The sequence below is a fragment of the Melanotaenia boesemani genome, chromosome 10 (genome assembly GCF_017639745.1).
Source record: "Melanotaenia boesemani isolate fMelBoe1 chromosome 10, fMelBoe1.pri, whole genome shotgun sequence".
Lineage (NCBI taxonomy): Eukaryota > Metazoa > Chordata > Actinopteri > Atheriniformes > Melanotaeniidae > Melanotaenia > Melanotaenia boesemani.
This window is the reverse complement of record NC_055691.1, coordinates 26,389,696-26,407,599: the sequence shown is the minus strand read 5'-3', so window position 1 is coordinate 26,407,599 and position 17,904 is coordinate 26,389,696. Positions and strand designations below refer to the sequence as shown.

Here is a 17,904-nt window from a genome sequence, read left to right as displayed (position 1 = left end):
CTTAACAACAGGCCCAAAGTATAATATTTAAAAAACCTTATTTTTCTAATTGCTGAGCACTGCAAGTTGATCAAGAACCAGTATGCATTTGTTTAGGAAATATTCAGGTGGCTTAATACTTATGCATCAGTAAATATTTATTGCACCTGCAGAGGAAAAGGCACTGACTACAGTGTCTAGGTTTTTATAGCATTACATCATGCAGTGGTGTGGCTTAATGAAGTGTGTTTAAAAATTATGTTACACAGAGGAATATGTTACAGTGCATCAGGCTTCGGTTACAAAGACAATTCAGTAGGACCATTTAATTGTTGTTCTTAGTTTTAAAAATTAGGATACTAGCCAGACACTTTTAAAATGACTTTAAAATGTCATTAAGTTATTAAATTACAGAAACTGACTTTGTGCAAAGGGCTGCTACATATCCAGTTGCTAGCATGTGACGTGGTGCCACAAAGCAAAATGTTGGGGTAAAATGATGTGCAAAGACGGAAAGAAAAAAAAGTTATGAAGTGCGGTGTCTCAGCCTTGAAATGCTGCTGGACAAAAACAGTTCCAGGAATGTGTATAATAGATGTCACTGTGCCATCAAATCAAGTCAGAAGCAAGGAGTTTTAAAGTTGGAAAGTTATGTAGGGCTATTTTAAAGAGGACACGTGAATCCTGAAGTAAAAAAATGTTTAAATTACTGCTACATTTTTTTTTTTCATTGGATGCTTTAAATTGGCATCAGACACCTGAACTTGTAAAGTACCCTAAATGTGCAAAACTTTACCCTGACAATTATTTTCATAACTGAGGTGTTAAAACATGCTGCTTCAATGAGGAATATGGAGATTAACTTGCTGTGTGAGGTGATCTTTCTTGCTTTACTGCAGGATCATGAACCTGCAATACAGCAATTTAAACACAAAAGCATAAAATTTTAAGATAATTTTTAAAATAAAACAGACACTATTTTTAATAGTGGGTTAGTAATTATCAGACTTTTTATAGTGTCTTTCTGATTTTTAAAATTAAAAATTAGAAAGACACTATGCACCTCTTACTGCATCTATGCACCTCTTAATTATGTGGCATAGTGGTCAGTTACAGAAGATGGTAGCAGAACTGTTATAAAAGCACCAACTCTTACAGATGTGTTATATTTAGTCTTTAAGTTATGAATGAGAAATCAAAATAAACATTAAAAAACCTTCATGGTAGTTGCACAGAATGAACACAGGTTCATCTGGGTTTGGTTCTGTTGAAAATTATGCATGAAAGCTGTATAGACTTTCCTTAGCCAGCACTTTTTAGAAAGTAATTAACTATTTTAAAAAAAATGAATATATGACTTTGATTATGTAAGACAAATCCCTTTAAGTCTGTTGTATTAGAGCATCTCATATTTTCCCATCTTGCCTCCCACTGTTTCCAGAACAGAAATGCTACAGCGCTACAGGCAGAAAAAGGGGATGGGAGGGTTTACAGGAGCATCAATTCTAAAGGAGCAGGGGTGAAAAATAACTCCAAAGACCTTTCTCTGCATGAGAGTTTCCCATCTGTCACTTCACAGAGTCACCAGCACTCACCAGCATTAAATTGTGCTTTTGTCCTACAAAGAAGTCAACACATTCTGCCATTGGGTGCAGATGTTTTGCATCAGTTTTCCTCTAAAAAACTACTAGTAATCAACCATCAGCTGTACTAATCTGCTGGTCTGAGGCCCAGTAAGAAGTCCCTTTTGGTTGCATGCAGCATCCTCGGCTTTGCAGAAGATGCAGCTGATTGAACACACTTTGCATTCACCTCTCACTCGACTCCACACTACTCCACTTCACTTCCTCCCACTCAGCTCCCTCCCCTTTCCCTTCTCTTAGCCCCAACCCTTCTCCTACTGTAATCAGAATGCGGGGCCTGTCTGGAGGACCACACACAGAGTAATTATTAATAAGAGAAGATGACATGTGAACATCCCTCCTGAATGCTAAGTGAAGCCAGCAGAGACAGGAGGTGGCCGCCTGTACTCACTCTTAGAAATGCTTTCCCACTGATTTCTGCTCAGAATCACTCACAGTAGGGGTACACAAATATGCCTGTTCAATTCTGCTAATCCTGTCCTGCCTTCTGAAATTCCCTTTGCATAAGTCTGCATGGTCATAAGGAGTGATTTAAAATGTCAAATTCTTGCAAACAGTTTCAAGACCGTCAGAAGCAATACTTACTGAGTGTTGCTCATGTCAAGAGCTTGTTGCTGCAAATAGACGTCCACACTTTATGACTCCAAGCATAAAATATAATTTCACCACTGCTGGGACCTGGCTCCTACCACACCTGTAAATACAGAAAGTACAAAAGTACCAGGTAAACCAAACTCCATCTGCTGAGAGATACTGTGGGATGAAATCAAAAGCTCCAGAAAAGCAACTAGTAACATATCTTGTGAATTGAGTGCATTGCCAGTTTAAATTTCCATGGTAAAAAAAATGACAATTATTCTAAAAAAAACCTCAACGTAATTATGCATTATAGAAGCACAAATTTATTCAGAATAAGCACAAAATATCGGTCTTTATGCTTTTTTTTTAAAAAAAACACCCTGTCCCAAAAGCGGCTTTAGCTGTGTGCTGTTCAACTATTTTCCTGGGGACACTTAAACTGTAATGGATTTTAAATCTCCTCCAATATATGCTCTGCTCTGGGAATCAGGGGCTGAGGAACATCACACCTCTTGCATAGCAAGTACAGCAGGATGCTAGCTCTTTGTGCCATCGCATAGAGAGCCATTGATGTCTGGGTCCTTTTAGTGAAAGACCATTACAGCTGTCATTGAAAGTCACATGCATAGCTACTCCTCTGACATGAACTGGAGACAAATTATCAGTGTGAAACCAACTGATAAAAACAAAAGAACATGACTGCAACTGTTACTAAAACACTTTTTATATGCCTTTGTGATTAAACATGATGAATTTGAGACACAGCACTAAGCTCTAGACATTCAGAGGTGAGGAGTCAGCATTCACAGCCACAGCAGAGTAATGTGGTGTAGCACAGCAGATTAAATGCTACTCGGGACAAATCAACACAGGTCATTCAAGGGCTGAAAGTGATATTATTACACTGCAATGCCCCAAAATAAAGGCTTTGGGATTACATTTAGGAGCAGAAAAAGCTCATCTGGGTATAAGATGTGTATAAAAAAGCAAATAGGTTAACACACTGCTATACACTTGGTGATAAGGGATCACTGGGATTAAAGGAAGTATGATCAAAAATAATATACCACACAACAAAGTACTTTTGGATTTCAGTGAATCACATTATAATAGATTGAATTTCACAACAAGCATCTTGGATTGCCCCTCATTACTATAACTACAGCCTATAGTAAATGTTTCATTAGTGGGGATGATGGGGCAGCAAATTTTACTGAGCTGTTTCATTTCCTGTAACAATCACTGTGGGCTATTTCTGCCCAAGCATTTAATGCAATAAGGAGGCAATTGCAACCACCAGCTGTATAAACAGTTACGAGGCTGTTAACATTTTCGCACTGTGTCTAGAGGCCATGGAGCCTCATTCTTGTTTATGTTTACACCAATACAAATACATAATTTACCAATGGGCTTTGAATTACCTTGTAATTATACAAATATTTACGAACCTCTTGTGTTTTCTTGCTCTACATTGTGCAAAGTATGATCGTGACTCCTTTGCCCTCGCAGTGGTGATGATGGCAAATTTCTCCCTCCTCGCCGACGATGATCGGGGCAAGGGAAGCTCAAATCCTGTTGTGTGTAGGTTGCGATTAGCTTTAGATTTGCCTTTGCCACGCACCCGTATCGCCTCTCAAAGAATAGCGCACGATGAAAACACCTTCTCCGGACTATAAGCACCATCCTTCAGCAGAGGCGACTGTCACTGAATCAGGAAGATAACGACATCTTCGAGGGGAGGCATAATGTGATTGTGGGGCATCCCCCACAATCACATCAGGAACTCCATGTGCCCGATAATAAGAAGAGGCTCGCGACCGGGAGCTGTTCAGGTGCTGAAAACGGGATTCCAGCAGTTACAGATGCGTGATGAGGGACGTCGTCAACGTGAAGAAAGCAATGTAGAATTTACAAAAAAAAAACCCACAAAAAACAAACAAACAAAAAACAAACAAAAAAGAAAAACTCTACCCGAAACGTACACAATATTAACGATTAATGCATCAGTAGTCCATCATAATCCATTAAAGGATGTGTTAGCCCGTTTCTGTGCCACACTCACAGCAGCGACGTAGAAAAACACTCGCTTCACTTCACCTCTTGAGCTTCAGAGCTCCTCGCGATAACAACCCACCCGCAAGAAAAAAAAGAAAAGAATATCACTGATAGTCAATTTAATCATTTGCAGTTCATTTTTTCGCAGCATCACTATGGTATCCCTAAACTGCTGATATTTTGATTTGTAACCTAAAATGTAACCTGTAATAGGGCACTGGAAACACACACGGACATGCACAAAAGGCAATCTTCATAAGGAATTTCCAAGATGCTTTTAAATGATAAATCAGTGTACTGTTAAGATCACTTTAAAGATTATTGACCCACCAGTGCGATTCCCACAGATGACAACTGATCCACTGCAATTAGAAATGCTGAAAGGATACTTTTACACTTTGTCAAAGTCCGTCTTAATGACGTTATTCGTGCTGTTATTCGTTCTGTTTCTGTCCATATTCTATATATTCTTGGGCAATAAAAAGATTATTTTCTAATTAGGTTGAAAAGTGATGGAGAGTAAATTCGTCCAAATCTGTAGCAGCAGTTGAAATGATTTAGTGATATTAAAAACATTAATCCCTGAATTGCAATGATAATGTATTTGTACTTATTATAAAATCATAAAAAAATATGTATTCATTCATTTAAGTTCTTTTAGTGAATGACGATGGCTGTTGGCAGGAATTATGTCTAGTACCTTTCTGCACAGCAATGGACCTGAAACAGCCTCTTACTAAACACACTGTTGCTTTCTCTTTGTGTTGTGTAGAGGGTGTGAAGAATAGTTCACCTGATTCAGCAGTTTGTGCAGCATCCCTCTCTGTACAGTCAGCTTCAGGGACTTCAGAATTATCCACCTGGCATGAAACCAGCCTTCTTGATGAGTTTGTTCAGTTTCTTTAAGACTGGTTCTGATGCTGCTCCCTCAACAGATGGCTGCACAGCAGATTGCACTTTCTACAACAGACTCATAGAGATGCAATGTCTTGGTGCAGATACTGAAAATGTCTGTCTCTAAGATGTCTGCTCTTTTAGCTTCCTCAAACAGTAGAGCCTGTTCTGTCTCACCTTGTGGATGACCTCAGTGTTGCACATGTTGGTCACATTCTGGATTTTGTTTTGTTCCACCAAACTTCATCAACTGTCAATCTTTAATCATTTGGCTAGCATCATGGATACTGACATCTCCCCTATCTTCTCATCTGTCTGGAACCCTTATTTATTATTACCAGCTTTGCTCTTTCCTATTTCATATCCTATACCTCCAATGCAGAACAATGGAGAGATAGTGTGTTGAGTCAACATGGTTTGTAGGACTCAACACCTAAAACTTCTGAACTCAGTGATTGATGGTAGTGTTGATTTAAGGGAGTTCACATAAATTACTGGGGCTGAGATGGAAAATTAAGATTTAGTTTAACTTTTTAAAGGGGTATAGATGTTCTGTAACCACAGTAAAACCACCAATATCTAGCCTTAACAACTCCTCCCCTCTGGCTCCTCTGTCCCAAGGCCTTCCCCAAGGCTATATGCTTGGTCCTTTCCTCTTCATCTTCTATATTCTCCCTATCACTGATATGCTGACAACATCAAGATCCACCAAATTCATAACCCCCACAACCCACTCCACTCTCACCAACTGTCTCACAGAAATAAAATCATGGATACAAGCCAACTATCTCCAACTCGATTACAATTAACCTGAAATATTTATAACTGGCCCAGAATCTCTCACTACTGTATATCTGCTCATGACTTCTGCCTCACCCTTGATCAGTCCACACTAACCCCCATAATTATATATCTGCAACCTTGGGGCATCTTTAACAGGTATCTTTCATTCAAAAACCACATAGGTAATATTTTCAGAACTCCCTTCTTTTGCCCCCAAAAGAATGGCTCACCTCTGATCACTGATCACACTGGATTACTGCAACAGCTTTGTCTATGGTTCACTCTATAAACTAACATTCAGAACTCAGCTGCATGCCTTCTCATCTGATCCTAAAGCCACATCACCCCTGCGCCTAACCATCCAATGCATGAATTATTAAAATAAATAGTGCCACATTTTTTCCACATACAATATTTTACTTCTACAGACATGTACAATGATGTTTTTCTTTATTTTTTATTTTATTTGACTTTTTAATTAAGTTTATTTATTTTAATGTATTCTATAAAATATTAATAAAATATGACATCTTATTTATATCATATATATATATATATTATTAAATATAGCATCATTTTCTTGGCCTGTTTATCACTGCAACAAACTATGTTATTTCAATGTTTGTTTATATATAAAATTTTATACTATACTGATTTGTTCTTTAGTGAATGATAGTGTATTGGATGACTCACTAAAGTTCAATGAAGCGGCTAATTTGGTGAATATACCATTCTCTCCCATGAATATAGAAACAGCTTTTTAAATAGATGTCAATTGGCATGGAAACTTTGAATCAAAGAGTTAAGAACCTCCACTGGCTTCCAATCACCCACGTCCAGTTTAAAGTTTCCTCCTTACTTGCAAAGCCCACCATAACCAGGCTGCTTCGTACTTTACAAAAATGATTTATTCCTACACTCCATCACTCAGTCTCCAGTTCTCAGACCCCAACTTCCTTCACTTAGACCATCCACAGAACCTGGGGAGACAGCGCTTTCATGGAGCAGCTCCCTATCTCTGTTCTGATTGAACATGACACAGAACTATAAACATTCAAATCACTTTTTAAAACACATTTTAAACACAAAAGTGCTTTTAATGTTTATTTGATTTGCATGCTGTCATTTCTCATTTTAAAGATTTTATTTCTGTTTGTATGTGAAGTGTCTGAGTTCTAAAGCACCCTATAAAGAAAACATATTAATTATTATTATTCTCAGACACAAAACTTTCTAATCTCATACTGTGGACTGTTTGTTAGATAGTCATAAAACAGGCAGTTGTGGAGGTATCCACCTGGATTTTGTGGGGCTTCTCACATAACAGCATAACAGTGCAGGCTGAATTGTGTTGAAAGCACTTGAGAAATGGAAGAACGTGATCCTCACAGTGCTGCCCAACTATATCCGGATGAGAGTGGGCTTGCCGAAGCAGGTAGATGAAGGTGTCTTCAACCCCAAACTCATTACTATTAGCAATCTGTAATGCATTCTGAAAGGCATTCACTTGCTTATTGAGGTGAGCCAATAAAAGTCACTCAAGGACTTTCATGATGTACAATGTTGGGACAACTGGTCTGTAGTCATTTGAGGCAAATGGATGAGATATTTTTTAGGAATGGAACAATACACAGTAGGAACTTTTTTCGTGTGACTAAGATGGGTGTTTAAGAGGTGCTGTGATTCAATGTAATTGTCCTGCAGGTCTTCAGGACTCTGGGGCTGGCACAATCTGGACCTGCAGCCTTTTCCCAATTCGGTCTCTCCAGTTGTTTTTCACCTGACAGCAGGAGACAGACAGGCTGGAGGGGGAGGTAGAGTAGGCTTCAGTCGGTCCTGGTGTGAGGGGAGATGAGGGTGAATTAAGATCCATGACTGAGCAGCAAGGTGACAGAGTGGAGGTGTGACAGGAAAGCTATGGGCTTGTGGAGAGTGTGGCATCTGTTTGACTGGAGGCGCGGGAGGAGAGATGGAAAAGGAGGGTTATGCTGAATGTTGTTCTGAAGCAAACCTGTTGAACAACATGTTTTTTTCTCTGTCAAGTCTGATCCCCATTTATGTTGAAGACTGATCTTTTTTTTTTATCACTGACCACACGTCCCTCGTGTTGTTCTGCTTTTCCTTTCCGTTGCAATCTTTAGTTGTATGTTGTCCTCAATAGCATTGTTTTAAATTCAAAGCTTTAGCCTTTTTCCTGATTTGTGAATTTTTTTCCCCTCAAATCCCAAATTGTATGTAGTTCAAGTGTAGAAGCCAAAAGCTGTGGAGAACCTGTCAGATATAGACAATAACAAACATATAACAATAATTTATGATGAGTTTCACACACTTTAAAATGATTTCCTGCTACATATTTTCCAGTGAAATGAAATGAAACATTATAGGGAGAGGCTTCCTCCTAAAAGCATCTTAAATATAGTTCATTGAGCTAAAAATAATTCCACAGTTAATGACTCTGACCTTTATATAACTAAACTGTACATTCAATTTAAAAGTTAGCAGTGAACACAAAAATAGCTACATGATGAGTCAACTAACGGTTCCAAGTAAAAACCTTTAATTATTACTATGAAAGAAGTGGTGTGATGTTTTTTTATCTTTCTTTTTTGGACAACAGGAAGTTCTCACGATTCCATTCATGCTTTCATTGCATACCAGTCATTCATCAGTTTATACCAAACCCACAAAGGCTGCGTTCACACGCGTAACAGATACTCTCCTCACCCATCCTGCTCCTGGTCCCATGATGCAACTACAGCTTCAAGAACAAAACCAAAACGTCATCTGGCTTCTTTTAAAAGCACACACAGAGGTCAACATTTTTAAAGTGTTATGTGCTTTAAAAACAAATAAACAAACAAAAAAAAAAAAAAAAAAATCAATGTTATTTACAGCACACTAACATATTAACAGCAATTAGTTAGTAAAATCCTGACATTTAACTTGTTGCTGGCAAAGTGGACAAACTGCAATCACTACATTCTTTAAGCCAAAACACACCCACATGAATGACTCTTCAGAGATCCTGTAGTCATTGTTACTTGGCTGTGGGAACATTGCTAACCAAAAGCTGTGATTTTAATGAGCTGGTAAGAGCAGATTTTTAAATAATCTATTTGGAGTGGGGTTATTGACAGATTCTTTCCTTAAACTCAACATTGTTTCCTGACGCTCATCTGAAAGAAGCTTTTGAAGAGCTGCGTTTTTGAGTTTGCAGTAAAGAAAACATGTTTCTATTTATTTTTGTGTTTCTGATCTTAGGAGACACGAAGACACACACATTCCAGATGATGGCAGGTATTTATAAAAAGCCAATTTCTTTAAAGTTGTAAGGTTGAAATAATTTAACGTTGGTGACAATTCAGGTCTGTTACAGCTAAAATATTTTGTTTCTTTAGCTCACGGAAAACCTTGTGATGAGACAGAGGCAACATTTTGCATGAATGGAGGAACATGCTATAAAATCCCTTCAATGGATACACTGTCCTGTGTGTAAGTTAGTACAAAAAAACTCCAAACATGTTTAGTCTTCTTTAATATGAGATGTTTAAACATGAGAATAAGACCTAACAACATACAAATATTTCCTTATTTTCCTTATTTTTCACTCTTTGTCCCTTTAGGTGCAATGACAACTTCAAAGGCAGCAGATGCGAGCACTTCACGCTCCAGAGCTCCTCTCCTGATCCAAATGAGGCAGGGTTAATTGCAGCTGTGGTCATCGTAGTCATCCTCATAATAGCAGTTCTGGTGGCAGTTATCTACCAAGTGTACAGGTATGTTGATTATAAATTTATAGCTGGCATTGTTCTCAAGGTCTTGTAAGTATAGCAGATTTTTTAGTGTCAGGTGTTACACATTCTTAGTGTTGATCTTAAAGCTCATAACTTTTCCTTGTTTTCACATACAGGATGAAAACCAGGAACCAGAACCAACAGAACAATCCACCAGAGTACTGGAAAGTAAAATCTAATTATGATCCCTCCTCCAGGTGAACACTGGCTCACCATATTTGATACTATATTATTGCATGTGTTGGATGTCATGAAGGAATGATAACTCTTAAAGTCTTGTTGGACCTGGTGGCATTTTGGATATAATTTTAAATAAGCAACAGTGAAAACCTGATGAACCGATCTTTGATAAGCCAAGATAAAGAAATTCTAAAGATTTCTGGAATTCATGTGTTTAGGTACAACGAGGCATAAAATGCAAACAGGATGTAAAACTAGTTTGTTGGAGTGGGAACTTAAATTCCCTATGAAATTGGATCTTGTTTAAAATTACATTTCAGTGTATTTGTCTCAGATGTATTTAGAAAGTATAGATGAACAATGTAAAGAAAAACATGTGAAATGTCTGGTGTTAGTGGAATCTTGAACACTGTAACAATTAATGGATATTCTGAATATTGTAGTAAATGAATCTTGTTATTTTGATATGCTATGATTCTATGACTGACTGATTCTCAGACAACACATACACATTCTAACATTTGTTTACTCGTGAAACCCTGGGCAGTACATTCACAACCTATGCTGAGTCTATCAACATGGCATTACTAACCTTGACCTCTTGCCCATTAACCTAAACCTTGATCTAATCCTACCTTTATAATATAATGACCCCTTAAAGAAGATGACTTGTCTGGTGACTACACTTTTCAAACATGTCCTGTGCCATTTAAAAATGACCCTTGCAAAGCTGGAAATGCAAGAATACAAAAAGCAGACTAAGCTTCTGTGTCTAGGTATAATTAGCTTACACAAAGTCATTCCTCAGTTTGTTTAAATCTAAAGATAGGCACAAGGACTTTAATAATGGAAATAATGTCATTAAATAATCCTCAATTCAATGAGAGTGAAAGTGAAAAAAAAATCTTGTGAAAAGTCTGTCAGTCTGAGTTTCCACCATAGTAAACTACTAATTACTCATATAACTAGTGGCAGCAGTAAAAATAGTATTGGGAAGGGCATTTTAGTCACCTTTAAATAGTTTAAGATTTCATACGGTTATTGAAGCATAAAAAAGTCTGGATTGAAACTGTGGATCGAGTTTAAAAGGAAGTAGGAAATGAGTACAATGGGACAGTGTCATCCTGGGTTTTGGTTATTGATAGACTAACAGTATTAGGTCAACCCACACATTTAAAGTTTTTTCTAAAGTCATGTTGCTATGAGGAAATATATTGGCAGAATAACACTAAAAGGTCACAACATATTAACTATGAAGCTATACCTGTTTTAAATAACATACAGTTTTAGCATGCATTGCATGATTTTATTTATTTTAAATGCAAAGAAAAAATAAAATAAAAAAAGGTATTTGAGTATTGATCAACCTGTATGAAACCTGTCAGCTTAACTGAGAGATAAAGGAGGGTTTGTAGGGTTTTTGAAAAAAATATGTTTAACTGCTTCCACCTAGTGGCAAAAGGGTTTCCTACCAAGGTTGCAACATGAATAAAACTGAATATTTAATAGTATAATCGTGTTTAAACATAAATATAGAAATGTGCATATATACCAGATTTGTAAATCTTGGCATATAAATGCTTATTTTTAAAATTTCACACATTGTGAAGTCATTTGCATGAGTTTGATCTCCACTCCATCTTACAGTCATGAGTAAATACAAATGCTCTTTCAGTTATTTGTATATAACAATGCTACTTTTGTTAATAAAGGTGTGTAAAAAAAACAAACAAAAAAAACCACCTCACTAAATGATATTGAATGACAGATACAAGCTCTGTGAAACAAGCCATGTTAACTATTAAAATTGGGTTAAGAATTGTCCAACGCATTATTAAAAACTGTTCCCCACTAATCATTAAGTGCCCCACTTAATAGTTATTCTATTAATAGATTTCTTCTTCCCTGATGGCACGACCATATTCCAAGATGGCAATACCAAGATTCATGGGGCTCTGATTGTGAAAGAGTGGTTCAGGGAGTATGAGACATTATTTTCACATATGGATTGGCCACCACAGAGTCCAGACCTGAACCCCACTCAGAATCTTTGTGATGTGCTGGGGAAGGCTTTGGTCAGGGGTCAAACTCCCCATCATCAATATAAGATCTTGGTAAAAATTAATGCAACACTGGATGGAAATAAATGTGTGACATTGCAGAAGCTTATTGAAACAATGCCACAGTCAATGTTGCTTTAATCAAAGCTAAAGGCGGTCCAAGAATATATTGGTGTGACCTTTTATTGTGGTGGTTAACTTTTTGGCCAGGCAGTGTATATGGCCCCACTTTTGTTTTTTTTTCAAGGTGAAGTGAAAATGAAAGGCGTGCATATCTCCTGCATATGAGGTATGCACATTATGAATGAATGTGCATTCCTCAGAAGCATTAGGTATGCACCTTCTTCCTGCAGGCGTTTCCTCTGAGTACCAGGTTGTGTATGGGAGAAGTCTTATGTATGATTTTTTTTTTTTTTTTTTGGGTATACACAATGTTTTTCTAAATTTGGATCCTGGTGTTGCAATTGAAATTAAATAGTCACTTTTCATATATGTAATCCAAAATACATTTATTTCATTCGGTGAAGCACAAACAAGACATTTAAAATGTGTATCAAAATAAGACATTTATCTGAAATCTTTCAGTGACCTGTAAACTTGTATGTTTTGTAAACAACTTATTCTAACACACTTCGGGCTTTGTCAAACTCTTGTGCAATTTTCAATGCAGTGCTGTTCAGTCCCACAGACTGCAAGTTAGTGATGATAGTGACAACTACCCCTTGTGGGAGGACATGGGTCTGTCCTTGACTCTGGTTTATCTCTTCACTGGGTAACACCAAAAGGACACTGCTGGCCCCCACAGCTCCTCCTGTGTGTGAAACATAGTGTCTGCGCTTCCTGCACTGGCCATAATTCTGCAACTTCTCCACTACCAGCCAGCCTTGGGCATACAGTCCATCTTTATCCCAGCTGGCCTCCGTCTTGTCAACAGGTGCCCACAGCTCTATGGCTGTTTCAGGTTTGAGAAAACCAGGGAGCAAGCCCTTAGTGCCCTTGAGGTGGGCCACCTGGTAGCTATAGAGCAGAGCGTTGCCGAACAGCAGCAGATCCCCCACTGTGGAAAGGAAGCCCCCTCCAGCCCATTTGTACGAGTTGTCTACATACGGGCAGTTCACAACACGTCCTCTTTTGTTGAAATGATAAAATCTGTGGAGTGAAAAAAACAAGAGCAACTTGATAGAAAAACAGATTTCTATTACTATCTGATGACAGTATAACATGTGCACTCAGCTGTTATGTTTCACAGTGATGCTTTACCTGGAGCGGTGGTAAATAATAGGGTCATTCTCATCGGGAACTGTGTTGAGCATTCCCAGCTCACGGAACATGTTCATCATGACATCCAGAAAGCGCTGGCTAGCAGCACGCTCTACAGCAGCACTGAGCAAGGTGAAGGCATGAGTGGAGTACAGGAAAGTTGTGCCTGCAAGTAGCAAAACATCCTTCTGTCTCATCGAGAAAAAAAAACATCTAAGTATGGAAAATTTGAATATTGCAAGAAAATACATTATTCTATTTATTTATTTGTTTTTACCAGGTTTGAATATGAGTGGGTCATCCTTAAAAAGATCCAAAGCCTGAATGACACTTTCAAAGTTTTCCTTTAAGTAGTACTCCTCATGTTCAAACTCTTTTTTCCTCTGAGCCTGATTGGAGTCTTTGCCTTTAGTGTTCTGATCTGTTGGTTTATCTTTGTTTTCAGTTGAGCTCTTCTCATTCTCTTTTTCTTCAACAGGTGGCTTTAAAAGTCGCTTAGCTTTCTCTTTGTCCTCTTTCACTTTCTTTGCATCCTTCTCATAGTGCCGTATACCACTTAGATGTGACAAAATCATACGAGGGGTTATTGTGACCTGAAACAACCAATTCATAACTTATGTGTTAGAAAAACACAAAAATAAAACTACTGAGAAAAGAGAGACAGTTTAAATCATTCAAAAGTGACTTACATCTTGTCTGTCAAACTGTTTCTGGGGGAACTCTGGGACATATTTCTGGACAGGGACATCAAGATCAAGTTTCCCATCCTCACACAGTCTTGCAACAGCTGCAGATGTGAGGGGTTTACTGATGCTGGCAATGCGCATCACCGTTTCTGGAGTGCAAGGTACACGATTCTCCAAATCAGCATAACCAATCCCTGAATTACATGAACAATAATAGAAGAATTAAATCTAAATAACCATACTTTTACAGGCATTTTAAAGATTCTATGTAAAGCATTTCAATTGTCATATAATTTGTGGGACATGTAGAAGGAAAGGAAATTATCTTCTAACTATGTTTTCCAAAAGTTAGGGGATTTTGTCAAATGCAAATAAAAATGGGAAAATTATTTTGGAAAAAGGTGCAATGAAATAAAGGATTGATACTCATTAACTTCATTGTATTCTGAAATGCTTGACTGTGCAAAACTTTTCAATCATGCTTGATTTTCTCCTCATTTGCAAGAGAACAATCACGTGGCAAACCATCTGGTGTGTCAGGTTAGTTCAAGGCCACCTTACCCATATGTTAAGCTGTTGTATTCAAGCAGAAAAAAGTATTTGTAATGGCATGTTTACGAATCAAGAACCTTTTTTGTACTGCCTGTGGTTTTTTCCCCTTCTTTTAATTAGAAACCATCTTTGAAATGTGCTGCATGCTAACAATGCTAAACTTACTGCCCCAACTCTATGCAAAACCTAGTAAAACTATTTTAGTTCCTTTTAGAGCAGTGGTAGATCAACCCAACTGGTTTTTATAAAACAAACAAACAAACGTGTAAATCTGAGATTTTGGGAATGTTTACAGCTTTTTACTAAAACCTTTTAATTCTCAGCCTCTGAAGAAACAAGGAACACAAGATTTAAAAACAAAAAACAAAAACAAACAACAAAAAAACAAAACAACAACAACAAAAAAAAAAAAAAACTGGGGAAGTCAAACTTTCTGTTTTTACTGTAAATGACTGACTTTGAACTTATATCGATTTTTATTTATCATTTTTAGTATTTTTGGTCACTACTGGCATATTTTGTAAAAGTAATAAACTTTTAAATAGAGCCCATCCTGTCTGGCAGTATTGTGGTGATTCAGCTTTTATATATGGGATTTCTGCTTAACTAGCTGAGCTACCCAGCACCCGAAATTGCTTTAAAATGTATATTTGTCTGTGTGTGTGTTTTTTTAATTAATGATATATGTGCCTCACTCCTTGGTGACGTTACTGCAGCGGCTGTTTTCACAGACTTGAACCCTGGATTCAGTGTTCGGTTGAAATGTGGCTTTATTAAGCCAGCCTTTTTGATATACCGAACAATAGATGGATTTACAAAGAATATAGAGACAAATAAACACTGAGTGGGCCTTGCATGCAGCATAGATGATTGCATTGTGTAGTCTGAAATGCACGACACTTTTAGTCCACATGGACAGTCACCAACCTTCACACCAGACCGGAGTACCATCCACAGAAACCCCAACAACCAGACCAGGAGCTCCGACCTCAGCCTGACAACATACAAACAATAAAACAGATGGCAGTGGAGTTATGCAGATGACAAAAGAGACAATCTGGTAAATTATCAGCCAGGCAACTGACAGGCCTACCTCCGTGCCTACCTTTATCCGCTCCACAAGGTCTCTGCTGACTTTTATGGCATCGCTGTATCGATCGGTCTTTACTGCTTTTCCAACTTTATCGTCACAGGAACTGTTAGCAGGGTCAGAGCTGTACTTCAGTCCGACGGCTAAAGCGATTCCAACACCAATCCCACACATCCACATCCTAGACTTTGACTGACATTTACAATGAACTGAACTTCCAACATAACGTCTTTGTGTCTGAAAAAAAAGACTATCTGTCTTTTGCGGCCTTGCTCGCGCTCCTGATCGCGTTATCCTAAAGAAAGACTCGCGTGCTGCTAGCTGGACGCAGCTGTTACAAAAAAAGTTTGATAAAAAAAAGCGTGACATTGCTCTGCTTTCCTGTGCTTTTGGTGCTCCGACTGTTTACTTCCTGTTTGCGTCCTCGAGGCTCTACAAGACCAAATTAATCAAATCAAGATTCAGACACCGTCGAGCTCAGCGCGCGGCACTCTTGACACCAGTTTATTATCAGAATGACAGCACAATGGTAGTTACGTCAGAGTATGCCTTAATTGTTTTTTAAGCTTGTCCCTGGCGTAAAATTGTTCTGCATTAACTTTGAACCATCTTTGTGTGAGCACCCAAACATGAAATCACGCTTTTAAATAAGCTATTAACAACTAACGCAGTCCATGGCAGTGTCCGTGAGCCACACTGTTCAGTAAGCCTGATTTTTCTGTTAAATTTAGCTAAATGTTGTGGATTTTAATCAAGTTTAAAAAATACACAAACATTAAGTAAGAAGGATAGAAAGAAATAAAAATAACTCAAGGTCCCTCTAGCCTTTTACAGAACAAAGAGACAGGGTAATAATGCATAAGCATAATATTTGTACCTAATATTGTGTCCTTTTGTTAATGTTTTTTTTTTTTTTTTTTTTTTTTAGAAATTTGTTATAAATCAAAGAAAATGCAACTAAAAAGCTGTACTCGAGTACTCAAGCTGGACTCAAAGATCAGAGGTCCCCAACCCTGGTCCTCAAGGCCCACTACCCTGCATGTCTTAGACGTCTCCCAGCTGCAACACACCTGATTCAAATTAAACAGCTCTCTGACAAGATCTGCACAAGCCTGCTAATGATCCATTAATTTGAATCAGGTGTGTTGCAGCAAGAAGACGTGTAAGACCTGCAGAGTAGTGGGCCTTGAGGACCAGGGTTGGGGACCTCTGTTTTAGATGTTTCCAAATTGAACCACCTTGACTCAAAATAATTTGTCATTGAGCAAGCGGTTGGATCCATTTAATTTTAATCAGGTCTGTTGGTTCAAGGTTCAAGGAGTCTTTATGGGATAATTTGCTGTGCAGCAAGCGGTAAAACAATCAGTTGTTGCAACAATCAAACAGAAACAATAATAAATAAACGGTATGGTATGGTATGAACAGCAAAAGGACAATGATAAATAAATAAAAAACAAAACAATAAGCTACTTGTTCAGCAGAGCAGAGATGTTGGAGCATGGAAACATCTAAAACCTGCAAGACACTGGTTCTCAAGGACGGGAGTTTGAGAGCCCTGCTTTGGACACTTGACATTAAACATTGTGTTGTTAGTACATGATCATAACCTGGTCAGATAACCTGGTCCTACTCAGTCTATTTAGTGCTGGTTTAGAGCAAATGTTGAAGGTGTGTTCTCAGTATGGCATAGATAATGATATAAAATATAATGCTCAGAAAAGCCAAATAATGATAGTTAGAAGCGCTGGGGATAAGAAATCAACCTTTCCTATCTTTAATCTGTTTGTGTATGAGGAAATTAAGAACTTAGGTCATGTCATTTCTGACAACTGGACGGATGACAAAGAAATCCTTGACAGCTCTGTAAAATTTTTGCTCAAGCCAACACGCTGATAAGGAAATTTTCTATGCGCTCTGATTCTGTGAAGTGCTCTCTGTTCAGAACCTATGTCACACTGTTTTATACTGGTCATGGTCAAACTACAGGAAAATGAGAATGCAGAGGATCAAGGTAGCCTACAATGATGCACTGAGGTTACAACTTGGTGTCCCTAGGTGGCAGATGTTTGTGGTCACAAGGGTGCCAACTATTGAGGCCCTCTTAAGGCAGCTTATGTTTAGTTTTATGTGTCAATTGGATGAGTCAGAAAACCACATTATAGAAGCCCTAGTTAGCCCTCTGAAAAACTGCTGATTCACTTCTAAACTGAGACAGCATTGGTCTAACAGTTTGCATGCTTTCCAGTGTGCACTAATCTTGTCTGGTATTTCTCTCTTTCTTTTTTAAATTTTTTTTTTCCTATTTATTCGGTATGTTGTTTGTATGATGTAGGTTTGTGTTTTATAGAC

General features: G+C 37.9%; 3 protein-coding genes across 5 annotated transcripts in view; 1 reads left to right on the top strand and 2 right to left on the bottom strand.

Annotated features, from left to right (window-relative positions):
* tmem266 (transmembrane protein 266) overlaps nt 1-4,128 on the bottom strand; it is a 33,448-nt gene extending 29,320 nt beyond the window's left edge. The window contains exons 1-2 of the mRNA XM_041997245.1: nt 3,650-4,128; nt 2,208-2,316 (exon numbers count right to left, since the gene is read on the bottom strand). Coding sequence (XP_041853179.1) covers nt 2,208-2,221 — 14 coding nt within the window. The 5' untranslated portion in view covers nt 2,222-2,316; nt 3,650-4,128. The remainder of the gene's footprint in view (nt 1-2,207; nt 2,317-3,649) is intronic.
* A 4,852-nt stretch (nt 4,129-8,980) lies between these two features.
* LOC121647754 (pro-neuregulin-4, membrane-bound isoform-like) lies at nt 8,981-10,372 on the top strand. 2 transcript variants are annotated; one of them, XM_041997424.1, is made up of 5 exons: nt 8,981-9,022; nt 9,195-9,230; nt 9,332-9,425; nt 9,557-9,709; nt 9,844-10,372. In XM_041997424.1, exons 2-5 carry the CDS (start codon nt 9,221-9,223, stop codon nt 9,926-9,928), a joined length of 342 nt encoding a protein of 113 aa, XP_041853358.1. In that variant the 5' UTR covers nt 8,981-9,022; nt 9,195-9,220; the 3' UTR covers nt 9,929-10,372. The 2 variants fall into 2 exon arrangements, with proteins under 2 accessions (XP_041853358.1, XP_041853357.1); XM_041997423.1 differs by lacking the exon at nt 8,981-9,022 and having other exon boundaries at nt 9,033-9,230.
* A 2,087-nt stretch (nt 10,373-12,459) lies between these two features.
* On the bottom strand, nt 12,460-16,601 carry lactb (lactamase, beta). 2 transcript variants are annotated; one of them, XM_041998036.1, is made up of 6 exons: nt 15,559-16,601; nt 15,393-15,459; nt 13,917-14,107; nt 13,505-13,820; nt 13,228-13,393; nt 12,460-13,116 (listed from the first exon to the last, which is right to left on the bottom strand). In XM_041998036.1, the coding sequence occupies exons 1-6, from the start codon at nt 15,922-15,924 to the stop codon at nt 12,585-12,587; spliced, it is 1,638 nt and encodes a 545-aa protein (XP_041853970.1). In that variant the 5' UTR covers nt 15,925-16,601; the 3' UTR covers nt 12,460-12,584. The 2 variants fall into 2 exon arrangements, with proteins under 2 accessions (XP_041853970.1, XP_041853971.1); XM_041998037.1 differs by having other exon boundaries at nt 15,571-16,600.
* Between the last annotated feature and the right edge of the window lie 1,303 nt (nt 16,602-17,904).

Coding starts and splice junctions, on each gene's coding strand:
- lactb (XM_041998036.1), bottom strand. CDS start 15,924: ATGTCACGCTTTTTTTTATCAAACTTTTTTTGTAACAGCTGCGTCCAG. Junction 15,460..15,558: donor GGATAAAGGTAGGCACGGAG/GTAGGCCTGTCA, acceptor GTATGTTGTCAG/GCTGAGGTCGGAGCTCCTGG. Junction 13,394..13,504: donor CCCACTCATATTCAAACCTG/GTAAAAACAAAT, acceptor TGCTACTTGCAG/GCACAACTTTCCTGTACTCC.
- LOC121647754 (XM_041997423.1), top strand. CDS start 9,161: ATGTTTCTATTTATTTTTGTGTTTCTGATCTTAGGAGACACGAAGACA. Junction 9,231..9,331: donor CACATTCCAGATGATGGCAG/GTATTTATAAAA, acceptor TTGTTTCTTTAG/CTCACGGAAAACCTTGTGAT. Junction 9,426..9,556: donor ATGGATACACTGTCCTGTGT/GTAAGTTAGTAC, acceptor TTGTCCCTTTAG/GTGCAATGACAACTTCAAAG.